At 44.3% G+C, this 13,172-nt stretch overlaps 1 protein-coding gene across 2 annotated transcripts in view; it reads right to left on the reverse strand.

Moving 5' to 3' along the window:
• Positions 1 to 13,172, reverse strand: part of Prmt3 (protein arginine methyltransferase 3) — an 81,432-nt gene that overhangs the window by 21,367 nt on the left and 46,893 nt on the right. For both annotated transcript variants that reach the window (XM_042277033.2, XM_042277035.2), the window contains exons 12-13: positions 10,830 to 11,017; positions 8,853 to 8,939 (exon numbers count right to left, since the gene is read on the reverse strand). In XM_042277033.2, the coding sequence (XP_042132967.1) occupies positions 8,853 to 8,939; positions 10,830 to 11,017 (275 nt within the window). The remainder of the gene's footprint in view (positions 1 to 8,852; positions 8,940 to 10,829; positions 11,018 to 13,172) is intronic.

The raw sequence follows: 13,172 nt of genomic DNA on the forward strand, positions 1-13,172 counted from the left end.
CTCCAAGGAACCACCTAGTCAACTCACTTATCATCACAACCCAACAATGCCCATAGGTGGCCTGGGAGACAGGGCAGGGGAGAGGCCTTTTGGCAGCATTAAGACAGAACCTACCGTTGCTTATTTAATAAATACTCTGCTCTTACACTGTGCTTGAGGCTGTGTGACTACTCTGACACTGCTGAGTCCCAGCATGACACTGCCCCACCTAGACACCCCATCTCACCTAGTGTCCTAGTAGTCCAGCAAAGCTCATGAATCTCTGGTTCCACACAGGTTGTCTCAGAACAAATGATGTTATGATGCCTCTAGAGTACAATTCTGTCTGGAGATTCTGGAGTCAAGGGTTACCAGTTCTTCAAGTCTGCAAATCTGAGACTCCACCCATAGGCTGACTTTCAGAACTACCCCGATTCCATAGACAAGTCACCCTCAGCTCCAGAGCTACCTGTTTTGTAGACCTTCACATTCTCTCTGATGATGCATGAACAGCAATTTAAACACTGCGGGCCATTCTCAACATTCTAATCAAAGAACACATATCACGTTGTGTACTCAGTAGCTGCTAGTGTGTTGGGATCACAGATGACACCACTCTCCTGGCTCCTTCTGAAGACCACAAGCATGTGCAGTTTAGCAAGATGCTAAGGAATGGAAAATGGCCACTAGCCAGGCTTGCTTGGGGCAGTAGAATCCTCTACACTGGGGTAGTTCCTGTTCCTGGGGACACCGCTTATGTGAATGTTCAGTTGGTCAACCTGTTGCATTGTATCTGTACATGATGCTGCCTTAATAGACTTGCCAATAAGAAGCTTTCAGAATCCCCAAACCTTTAGAAAACAGCATAGGTTAAAAACACACTTGTTAGCCAGCGGTGGTAGCCCACACCTTTAATCCCAGCACAGGAAGCAGTTTGAAACCAGCCTGGTCTATAAAATGAATTCCAGGACAGCTAGAGCTACACAGAGAAACCTTGTCTCGAAAAAGCAAAAAACAAACAAACAAAAAACAACACAACAGAACAAAACCACACTTGTTAACAGCAATTTTTATAAGCTTTGTCAAACAGTGTCAACATCATTTGAGAAATATTTTCAAAATGTCGTGACGCAAAATGGTTATTGGGACCAGAAGAGATGCAAGCCCTACTTGGCAGGCCACCCAAGAGCACTTACGCAGGCAAAGGGCACCTATCAGCAGCTGAGCACTGGATCCCTGCCTCAGTCTATTGTCTCCGTTGTCTCAGTGCTGCAGTACTTCACACTTCACCCAAGGATCCGTCTCTGTGACTTTATGACTTCCGGTCCTGTGGATTTATGTCACCCTCTCTCATCCCCTCTACTGACTTCATTCTCTTGGTTTCATCTCTAGTTAGTTCCCATCTGTGTTCACTTTCCCATCACCTCCTTTCAAAAGCACCCACGTCAATCATGGTCATTTCTTGGCTATACTGGGCTAGCCTACCCACCAGGCGCCTGCACCCACTCTGGACCATTTAGCTCTCTATCCAGCAAAGCTCTTTTCCAAGTGCCACTCTCACCACATCACTGGGCTGACAGAGCATCTTACTCACTTCTCATTGTGTTAAGAGGGAAGCACAAGGCAGCAGATGATCAGGAAGGCTCTCCACCTCTGCAAATGCTACGGTCTACATGTTCCAGCCAAGCTAGACTTCTTTCCTAAAGATGAACATGTTACCTGTTCATCCCAATGGGGTTGAGCAGAAGCTACTTCTGTATATGCATACAGCATGCACTGATCCAATGACCCACTCCCTGACTGGGAACTTCGCTCCCCTTCCCCTTCCCCTTCCACCACGTCCCCTGGTCTTAAAAATCATGTTAATTTAGCCTAAAATTCATATAATGAAACTTTCTCCTCTGTGTTCCCTTTGTTCTGGGGTGAACTTTACACTCATGAGACTCATGCATATTGTGGCCACACATGCTTTCTTCATTGCTATGTTCTCATCACATTGATTTACCCTATTAAATACCTGTTAATGTTAAATACCACATTTAAATACCCTGTTTGCTCTGTTAAGTGCTTGGATTCTCTGCAGTTTGGGGCAACAAGAAGGCTGGAATAAATATTCTTACACATGCATGTAGCAGGAATCTTAAAAGTTCTTATTAATAAAATCAATCCCGAGCCGAGTTATTGGGGTCCATGCTGGTAGATCAGAGAGACAGAACAAACCACAGCTAATCTCACCTCACCAGTTCCTCAGCTGGTCCTGTTTCCTCAGACTGGAAGCTTCTGTGTCCTCATCCCAATGGCTCTCAGCTGTACTGTGTTGCTCCATAGCCTGAAAGCTTAACCAGGCCACATGCTTAACCAGCCAAATGCCTCTAGTTTCTGGTCCTCACGCCTTATATATCTTTCTACTTTCTACCACCACTCCTTGGGATTAAAGGCTGGCTTTCTGGGATTAAAGGCGTGTCACCATGCTTGGCTGTTTCCAATGTGGCCTTGAACTCACAGAGATCCAGAGGGATTTCTATCTCTGGAATGCTAGGATTAAAGGTGTGAGTGCCACCATTTTCTAGCCTTTGTATCTAGTGGCTGTCTGTTCTCTGACCCCAGATAAGTTTATTAAGGTACACAATATTTTGGTGAACACAATACCACCACATCTCCTCTCTTTTTGTCTAAAATTAAAAAAGCTTATAACTAATACAAGAAAAACTATCCAATAAGCATATACAATATATACAGCCAAAATTACATTAATGATGTCAAGTCCATTAACATTTGACAGATTCAGATAAAAAACTCCATTATATATATTAACAATGTCCAGTCCAGTAACATCTGATAAACTCAGACCAAAAAATTTTCATTACTTATCTTATTTAAAACAAGTAGTTCCTTTTAAAAAGTAGATTCCATAATCTCCCTTTTCATCTTATCACATGCATATGAACTCACTTCTGCTGTGACCTATGCAACTTCTGTGGCCGAAAAGGTTGCTGAGTTTATAGAAACAGACCTCTTTGGGATGGTGAGGTAGCTCAGAGGGCAAAGGTACTTTTCGTCAAGCCTGATGACCTGACTCTAATCCCCAGAAACCTCATGGTGGAAGGAGAGTCAACTTCTACAGTTGTTCTTGGACCTCTTGTAAAACTAGAGATAAGTATAATAAAAACAAATGAAAAACCAAATAGCTTCCCCTGCCTTTGCTTTGCCATCTCATGTTTCTCAGAAGGCTGCCAGGTACAGCTCAGTGAGACACTGGAGAACGCACCCTGCTACAGACTTTCAAAGACAAATACTGTATAGAGCCTTCCAGCACCCACTACCCAATACCAACAGTATCTGGCAAGTTACTTCTACCTTAAATCTTCTCTCTTTGTGCTTAACTATTCTGAAGCAAGTACCCCACAGCATGCCTCTCTAAACAGGCCTTATTAAGTAATGAGAGTGCTCTTATCACGGTCTACCAACTTCTCCGTCATTCTTTGGTGCTAGCTAATATCCATGGTGTCAAGTGGATATCTGAGTCTCCCAGTACTGACTGTGGACACAGAACTACTGTCAGCTTACTACACACACTCCAGCTCTTAGCACAGGTCAGTTAGTACCTGGTGATGCTTGGGACACAGAGTAGCAGAGACGGGTCAGGCTCAGGTCTAGATGGCATGGCCATCCTGGCAGGGAGACCTAACACCAGCTACAGAGAAGTCAGTGAGAACCACTCTCCCCCACAGCATAGGCCTTCCTGAAGGCAGCCTATTACAACATCTGCCAGCTGTCTCACTGAGATCTATGACGCAAGTTCAAGACAAATCTGACCATTTCTAAGCAGCACAGATGTGTTTTAATAATTAGTTTGTTTAGCTGATTAGCTTTGCAAGGTCAAAATTAGGTCAAACTGCACCAAGGAGTGTCAAGTGCTGATTTACTACCCGGGAATGAGTTTGGAATGAGCTGGTTACCACCATCAGATCTGTCAAAGAGCCCTAAAAGAAGATTTGAAGAACAGTTGCAAAGAAACGGGCTCCTTTCTTAAGCCATTAGAAAAATGTAAAGCTTGATTAAAAAATAAAACAAAATAAAGTACTATGACTAAGGAATCACTGAGGTTCGATTGTAAACATTCTAAAGTTTATTTTCATAGCAGTGCCATTTGCCTTAAAGACTGAACAGCTTGAAGGCCTGTCTTGACTCTGTACAAGGGCAAGACCTGTGCTCCCAAAATCGCTTCCGCTACTCATCAGGCACATCATGATGTGAGGCAGAACTAAACTGAGAGGCAACATGACTTTCAACTCCTGCTTCATGTTCTTTCATTTACTTTTAACTCTTCAAAACCCTAGATAGGGAGGCCCAGATTTCTTAGGCAGACACTTTCTCTTTAGGCCTCAGGATACTGTCTAGCCACACAGACCAGCCAGCTTTCATGAAGATCACAGACAGGAGAGTCCAGGGCAGCATTTCCTCTAGGCAGCCTCCCCCACCTGCTGGGCCCAAGCCTCTGGGGCCACAAGCCTGTGAACCCCTCAACACTGCTATAAGAAGGCAAAGCACAAGCCATTTACAGTGGGAAGCAGTGGCTGATACCAGTAATGATAACCTTAAACTTTAACTCTGGCTCTTGGAGTAAGACACCAACCATGTAAGGATGTTTTAGTTTGGCCATTTAATGAACACAAAGCACGTGTTAAAAGGGGCAACCTCTTCAGAAAATGAATTTATGTGGCATATTAGATATGTCTCAAATAAACTAATGGAAAAACTAGGAAGGAGCCTTGAATGCTAAGCTGTTTCCAAAGAGGGGTGTTTCTAGATCACATAGACTCAGACCAACAGTCTCTTCTGGAGCTGAGGACAAATGCTGGGGCAGTGAGACATGAGCCCGGGCCTGGGGCTCTGGGAAATGGAGAGAAGCCCAAGGGCAGAGTTCTTGTTGTCACTGTCAGGTGCAGGGTGAAGTTGGGGGGTTGTGTCCCACAGTTCACTGTCACCGTGACAGTGTGTCACTGACAGGAGGCTTTCCTCAGTCAGCTCTCCGTGTCCCACATGCCCTCCCAAGACAGACATTTGTTTTAGGTGCCTCGGAAGAGCCTATTTATGAGCGACAGGATGGTTAACTAACGCAGTGAAAACCTTCTCCAGAACAGAAGGCTGCTGGGTGTGCTCACAAACTCCTGTAGTCCTGGTTCTTGAGAAAATGACACAGGACAACTGTAAGCTCAAGGCCAGCTTGGGCTCTTCGTGAGAACTTGACTCAAGAAAAAGTGACTGAGTGAGCAAGAGCAGAGTAAGAACAGGTAACTAAACAGTATTCAGTGTTGGTGGAACAATTTGGAACCCACCACTCAGCTGTCTACCAACTCTTCAACAGTCCAGTGCCTGACGGGGACCTTCCCTCAACCTGACCTCACCAGTGGAACGAACGCTCTGCACACAATGACTTTGCTTCTCTCTGAGGGTGCTTGTCAGGGCACTGTTCTCTTCCTGCAGCAAACTGTGAACCTGGCCTTATTTTGCTGAGCTCCCCAGGAAGCTGGACAGAGGCCAGCCTGATTCCATTCTCAAGACACTGGAGAGCAAGCACCATGGCACTCAGTCCTCTCCCCAACTACTGCCTCCAGAATGACCTTCTAAAGGAATACTACGAACTTTAGTCTGAATTATCCTATTATATAACGACTCCCATGGCTTTTCTTTATGTGTATGTGTCTGGGGGGGGGGGTGTTGGGTACCAGAAGAGGGTGTTGAATCTCCTGGAAGTGGAGTTACAGGTAGTTGTGAGCTGCTATTTAAGTGCTGGGATCAGATCTTGGGTCCTCTGTGAGAGCAGTAAGCAATCTTAACCACTGAGCCACTTTTCTAATCAGTTAGTAATCATAAGTAGTATGAAAATAAATTGGAAAACTCATAATTAGAAGAAGTTAAGCACGAGAACATAGTTAGGGTTGGCTCAGGGGGGCAGCAAATACAGACCTTAAAAATGATTGTAAATGTAGTTAAGGGGGGGAGGTACTTCTAAAACTGGCGCTTTAAAAAAAATTATTTTTTCCTTTTGGCTAGTGGCGGTGGCGGCACAGGCCTTTAATCCCAGTACTAGGGAAGCACAGACAGGTGGCTCTCTGAGTTCAAGGCCAGCCTGATCTACAGCGTGAGTTCTTGAAAAAAACTCCTCGTGCCCCAAAAAGTTTTTTGTTTGTTTGTTTTTAAGACAGATCTCATGGCATAGGGAGGCTGGTCTCAGAGGCCCAGTGGAGACGACTTCCTCTCCTGGAGAGGGGTTCAGAAGCTGCTCTGTAAAGGTGCTTGGCACAGTAAGAAACCACACAGCTACAGAACAAAAGCAAAGACAAAGGAGAGATCCAGATGGGGCTGAGGAGCTGCTCAGCAGGGAAGAGCACTTCCTGTGCAACTGAGACCTGAGGGGACGGGAGCCCTAGCATCAAGACCCGAACATGGCTGTGTGCCTTCTGCAGTAGAACTTCGGGGCGGAGGCATGTGCCTCTCTCTTGGCTTCAGCCTAGCTTGAGACACTTTGTCTCCAGGCAACAGGGAGGCAGGTGGCTGAGGAAGACACCCAATGTTCTTCTCTGGCATGCACATATACACCCATCATCCATAGAGAATAAAAAACAAACAACAACAATAACAAACCTAGAATTCACAAGATGAAGCTATTTGTTTTAGTTTTAGAGTCAACAAACTAACAAATTAAAATTGCTTCGAAATGTCCATGCTGTGTGTACATGTGTGGGCAAGCAAGGGGGGGTTGTACAGTGGTGTAAAGAAAAGGTGTTTATGCATAGAAGGTTCTAACCACCTTGAGAGGCTCTACAGAAGCCTATCAGCCAGCAGCACACATGCTGTGGAAATTAAATCTTTGCAAAGGGTGTTCTTGTTATTTTGAAAACTTCCATTTTCTCTAGTTTTTTAATTAGGCCACAAATTTGGACTCTTATCAGGAGAAAAATGGCTATGCATATATTTAAACATGCTTAACTCCTTAGAAATTGTTCATCTTGTCACTATGTATTCTAGTTTCAGAATGAAAAAGGCATTTAGCTTTTCTGAAGCTTATTCTTCCCAGTGCAAATCCAGACTTTGTTCCCTCTACTTTCACACAACAAATTCCTCTCACTCCCCAGGCTGCCCCTCAGCCCTCCACCATCACTAGGTCTGCCCATCACTGGCTCTGCCCATCAGTGGTGGCACTGCCCTTCACTAGCTCTGCCCAAAATAGCAGGGGAACAGTGCTACTCAGACACCTATCCTCTGAAATATGTCTATGCTGGATTATTCTTCATGAACATAGAGGCTATCTATTCAGGAGCAGCCTCAGAGACCATATTCGCACAACCGCTCCAGACCAAAGAGAGGTGAAGCAGAGCCAATGGGGTGAGCCAGGCTTCAGATGACGAAGTTTATTAGAAGCATTAGATGGAAGTATCCTATTCATGTCAGACTCCAGGTCAAGCAAGCACGGGAAGGAAAGGGTTTGCTGGAAATGCAGATGCTTCACCAAACATCAGTCCTCTCCAAAAGACAGGATTTAAAAACTTAAAGATCTACTGTTCCTTTTTCTTTAAAAGACTTCCTTATTGTTATATGTGTGCAGGTGAGGGGACAACTTGTGAAATCAATTCTCTTTCACTTTTATGTAAGACCTGAGGACTGAACCCTTTACCAGCTGAGCCATCTCTCTCTAGCCCAGGATTTACTTTGTATTTGCTGCAAAGGAGAGATGCATGGCCTACTTCCTCAGCTAAATCTAACTCTGCCTCTGTTTGGACTGCATGAGGATTCAAACATATCCGTCCTCTTCTCCATCAACAGCTGCTAGACTACTGGCTCCCATGTCTACAATGGAACACATTTCACACTTATTTCAGGTGTATAGTCTGGCTGATTGCACATCTGTACTGTCTTATTTGTTCAGGCTTCCTTGTGTTCTTTGGTGACTCATACAATCCCACTAACAAGGCTTTTTAGGGGTCAGGGAAAATGTAGGGCATTTGGTACATGAGTAAAACATGACAAGCGTTTCTATTCCTCATCAGTACAATGCAACATCCCAGACCAAGTCAACCTAAATGATTATGAAAACTGAGTGACAGAATGCTACCCAGTGCACATGTGCACTCTTCCTGTCACCAGAGGAAGATGTACTTTATTTCAAAATTATGTGAAAGAAAACTCTCACAAATGTTGACATTCAGTACTATATGGGAATATCTGCTTCTCAGCTAAAACTTACCACAATTCCCTGACAGCTTGGGCTTAACATGGCCTGGATTCCTCCTCGCAAGCATGTTGTCCATGCAGATAGAATTAGGCTACACAGTGAGACTCTGTCTCTGTAGGGAGACAGACCCACAAATGTGTATTTGGATCTGCCTACCATTTCAAAGGCTGTACCTTTTCTCCTGTGCCAGAGATGAGTCCTTAAACACATCTAAATTATGTGTGGGGACCTACAGGGAGGCACAGGATAAGAACTTTCGTTTTTGAAGATAAAGTTGAATGTTCTCCATTGAGTATGATAGATAATAACCAAAAAAAAAGGAAAGAAAATAAAAACTAAGATTGCACACTACAGTCTACTAACTAAACTAACTGTAGGAGACAGGGTGTTATAGCTGCGGCCATCCTTCATCTCCTGAGGGCTGAGATTACGGGCACTCATCACCACGCCCAGCTGCAGGGACTTTCTGAAGTCTACTCATCTATTAAGCAGATCTGTCCAGCGATAGCAAAGGCAAAGACAGACTGTCAATGGCAATAGCCGTTTTCATTTATCACAAGCCTGTTAATTAATTCATTACTCTGCCAATCAACTGCACTGCCAGTGAGATCTGTGGAAGTAGGAAAGGGTGACTTACCGTGCACATGGCTGTCTTTGTGATTCTCAGGGTAAAATCTGAAGAAAACTCCAAGTCTGAGATAGATGTAGTGTGGCAATCTATATGCTTCCCATCAGAAAGGAGAAAGAAAAAGATCAGTAAACATGAATAACAAAGTCTAGCTAATATACAACAACTGCAAACCAGTGTTTCCTAACTTCTAATCACAAGCCACTCTGAGGATTCTTTCCAAACTATGGAATATTAACAGTTAGTTAATGTTTCTTTAAATCACGTTGGTCTCTTCTACTTTGACTTCCTGTAAGCAATAATATCTACAAAGTCACACACTGATCTGTCTGCTAGTCTTGCTGATACACTGAAGACTTCAAATTTAAAACCTAGTGTTCTTTTCTCCACCGAGATCATCTTGCCCACCACCCATATCTGCTATGCTCCAGGTAATGAAATTAATCTTCTAGAGGAAAGGGCAAGTTGAAAACACATGCTGGTGAAGGGAAAGATTGTCAGGAAAATTCTTCTCTAATGTATTTAAATATGCTTGTTAGGTAGTAGGAAAAGCCATAATAATTCAAACAGAGAAATTAGGATTCATCTTGGAAAGAAACAGCCCATTCCTTTGTCTTCTGCCCTGGCTCAAGCTCTCCAGGTCACTTTGGGAAGGGTTGACAAGTAATAGAATTTATAACCACAGGCTGGGACATCACTCTCTTTAAGATAGTTGAAGCAAAGTTTTAAAGCAAGTTACAGTGTGAGGGATTTTAGGTATAGGAAGAATGGAGGAACACAAATGATGCTGAACAGGCAAGTTTGATGTCACAGAGCATCTACTAAACATCTTGGAGATTCAGCCCTAAACCAGCTACATCAACTATTCACAGTAGTTGGAAGGTCAAGCAAAAGGGCAGCAGGAGAGCACTCAGCACTCCCTCCCTACGCTCCCCCTATTCTGCAACATGGCCAAGGTGGCAGTAACTGTTCCCCTCTGCTCTGACTCAAATAGCTCCACACACCTTCCTACCAGGGTACCAGGGCAGCAGAGCATGGAGCAGGCCCGTAATGGCCATCAGTGCACCAGGGCACCCAGCATCCCCACAGTTAATCAAGCTTGCTTGCTGAGGAGTCTCCTTTGTGCAGAGAATAGTTACATATTACAAAAGTCATTTACTGGAAGGAGACAACTGCCCTAAACCCACAGCTGAAATCTTCACACGCTCCATTATCTATTTAGACAACCAATGTGCTAAGAAACTCAATGTGACTCCTCACTGCCAAGCCATGGTGAACTCATGTAAAACTGACAGTCACAGCAAACCCACAGGTTAACATGGACAAAAATAAAACACAAAAGGACTTCATAAGGACTTTTCCACAGTCACCCTGCAGTGTCAGGTAAGTTCATGGTAATTAATCTAACGAGGCTGGAAGAAATCTGAGTAAAAAGTTAAACTGTGACACATCAGATGGGAATAATGCTCTGTGGGAGCCAGTGTGATGCCAGGTGGTCCCGAGGCAGGTGCCAGCACTGCAGAAGCAGGCCTCTGCCTTCAGGAAGTCAAACTACGTATAAGTGATTCAACCAGCTCCAGGACTTGGATCTGAAGGCTGATAAATGGAATAATGAGAAGTGATTCTAAGCAATGATGGCCCAGAAGCAAGTTTGATCCCATTTTAGACTAAACTAAAATCAGAGGAAGCCCACATGGAAAGTCAGTAAGCAGACATATCCTTGGATTCAGGCAACTGTGGACTGAAAGTATTACCTTATTCTCACCCGAACTCCTTCTCAAATGCCCTAAACAAGATGGCCTGCTACTTACACAGCACTCATTTTGCAATAAGTATAAGTGAAGTGAGTGGTAATTCAAAGTGCATGACAGGATGCGTGCAGGCCACATGCAGACACTTCCTCATCCTGCCTAACGGTTTTCTGCACATGTATGGATTGTGACATGTGCAGGGAGTCCTAGCATCAAACCTCACAGACACACCTACCTTGATACCACAAGGGTCTGAAATAAGAGTCTGGTGATCTACAACTTCCACAACAGCTTCTGGAATAACCGCCTTCTTCATGCAGGACATGTTGAAGCCATAGACGTCATCCCAGAAGGCAATTCTATCAGCATGCTTGCTCACATCACTCACGGCCACTAGGCTGATGGTGCAAATGTCAGGGTAGACTGGAATAAAAATAAATAAATAAATAAAAAATGCTCCTATATGTAGCATCTTCTTTTCACTTAGAGGACGGTTTTAAATGACTAAATATAAATACCAAACCTATCTGCACAGACCACTAGCAAGGAGAGATCAATGAAGACAGAGACGGGGAGACAACTAAGTTCCCCGAGTGCCTATAATCATGATGATAAAATCAGCATCCAGCTGGGGCGGTGGTGGCCCACGCCTTTAATCCCAGCACTTGGGAGGCAGAGGCAGGTGGATCTCTGTGAGTTCGAGGCCAGCCTGGGCTACAGAGTGAGTTTCAGGAAAGGCTCAAAGCTACACAGAGAAACCCTGTCTCAAAAAAAATACTAATATTAAAACTTAAAATATGACAACTTGAAAAACTGTTATTTCATATATTCCTCTAAAGTACACATATAGAGACAAACTATCTGGCAAAGTATTTAGCGCCATGGTGGAGTGGATACCACACTGGAGTTTTCTGGGCAGGTAGAGGCCAACTCATACTGTACTCTTATTTAATATAAAATGATTGTTAAGTATATGACAGTCTAAATAAAGACTGTGGACACAAATTTTTACCCTCAGAGAGAAACTTGTATTTATCTATTTATTTTGAAACTGGATCTCCTGTAGCCCAGGCTGGCCTCAAAAGAGAAAGCACAAGGCATTGTGGATCACCCAGCAAAATCAGCCAAATCAGAAGAGGCTGCAGCAGGGGAAGCAGGCTACCATGTAAGAATAGAAACCAGCTCAAAAGTGGGGTGAGAAAGAGTGTTCTAGCAGAGTGAGTGTGTGGAGCAGTCACCATTAAGGGGTGGCACTTGCATTCTAACTAGACAGGCAGAAAGACACAAGGCTTAGTGGGGTCTCTGTCAACCACTGCAGTGAACCAGACTTTAAGAATGGTAACTCGGTGAAAATTTCACCTAGGGTAGCACTATGATCAGATTTCAGTTTCAGAACAACCATTTGAAGTGCTATGTGAAGAATGACTAGGAGGAGAACAGACAAGTCCAGAAACATGCCGTAATGAGTCGGTGGTGAAAACCAGGCCGGTGGCTACAGCATGAAGAGGAAATGGACCTGACAGACAGATGGGAGGTAGAACTCGGGCAAAACCGGCTGAGATGAGGAGGAATCGGGAACAGTGCTCGGCTTTAGCAGCTGAGCAGACTGTCAACTGTAAAGGGCATCGATATGAACAGACCCAGGAGGAATGAGTGCATTGCTTCCGGCACTGATGAAAACGTCAATGAACGAAACCTAAGGTGTGGAATTATCTGGGTCTAAGATACAAAACTGAAGACTGTGAACATGCAAACAGAAACATACACAGCAGACGCCTGTAGACCCAGCACCAGGTATGTCAACAGCACCAGGAGAAGTAGCAAAAGGGGCTGAGGGGACAGAGAAGGAAGAGAGCCAAGAGGGCACTGAGGGTGGTGGGAAACAGTTTAGAAGAACTAGAAGAAATGCTGTGGGACAGTAAAGGTCGTTATGACACAGCACACGGCTCCTTTCTGGTGACTAACGTGGAAATGAACTTTTCCTGTGAATATCTCAAGCATCAATTTTTAGGGAATTCATGAATAAAAAAAAAGTCAGTTATATGCTCCCATATCAAATGACAACCATAAAATAACCACAGAAATGGTCCATGGTCAGCAGCCAATCTTCAGACTTAGAGATCACCCTCTACTTCACCTTTAGAAACTGTCTGAGTCAAAGCTCTAAGTTCTCTTTAAAATAAAGGCCAGGATAAGATCTGCATCAAAGCAGGACACGGGCCCTAATGCTGCCTCACAGTTCAGCTTCTGCAGTCATCCCCAAGAGCCATGCACAAGAGTGTGCTGGCTACCCAGTGCCCAGGGTCATGCTCTACTCCTCCAGTAGCATGCCAAGCTCTCTGGCTGGTTCCAGTCTGAGGAATACAAATTTGTTCCTGGGATGCTGACTAACAACAGACCCGCCATAGGCACTACAGTAAGTTCTCTGAGCCACACCCTTAACAAAGAACTGATCTCGAGGCAGCCCAGCAGGGCACTACTGGGTATCTCAGTAGCTTCCTCTATCCTTTATAATATCTGTGTCAAAGCTGCAGCTTTCTGCATATGGCCTGAGGAACACAGGAAGGCAGTTAGGCCA

This window comes from Peromyscus maniculatus, chromosome 1 (assembly GCF_049852395.1).
Source record: "Peromyscus maniculatus bairdii isolate BWxNUB_F1_BW_parent chromosome 1, HU_Pman_BW_mat_3.1, whole genome shotgun sequence".
Taxonomy (NCBI): domain Eukaryota; kingdom Metazoa; phylum Chordata; class Mammalia; order Rodentia; family Cricetidae; genus Peromyscus; species Peromyscus maniculatus.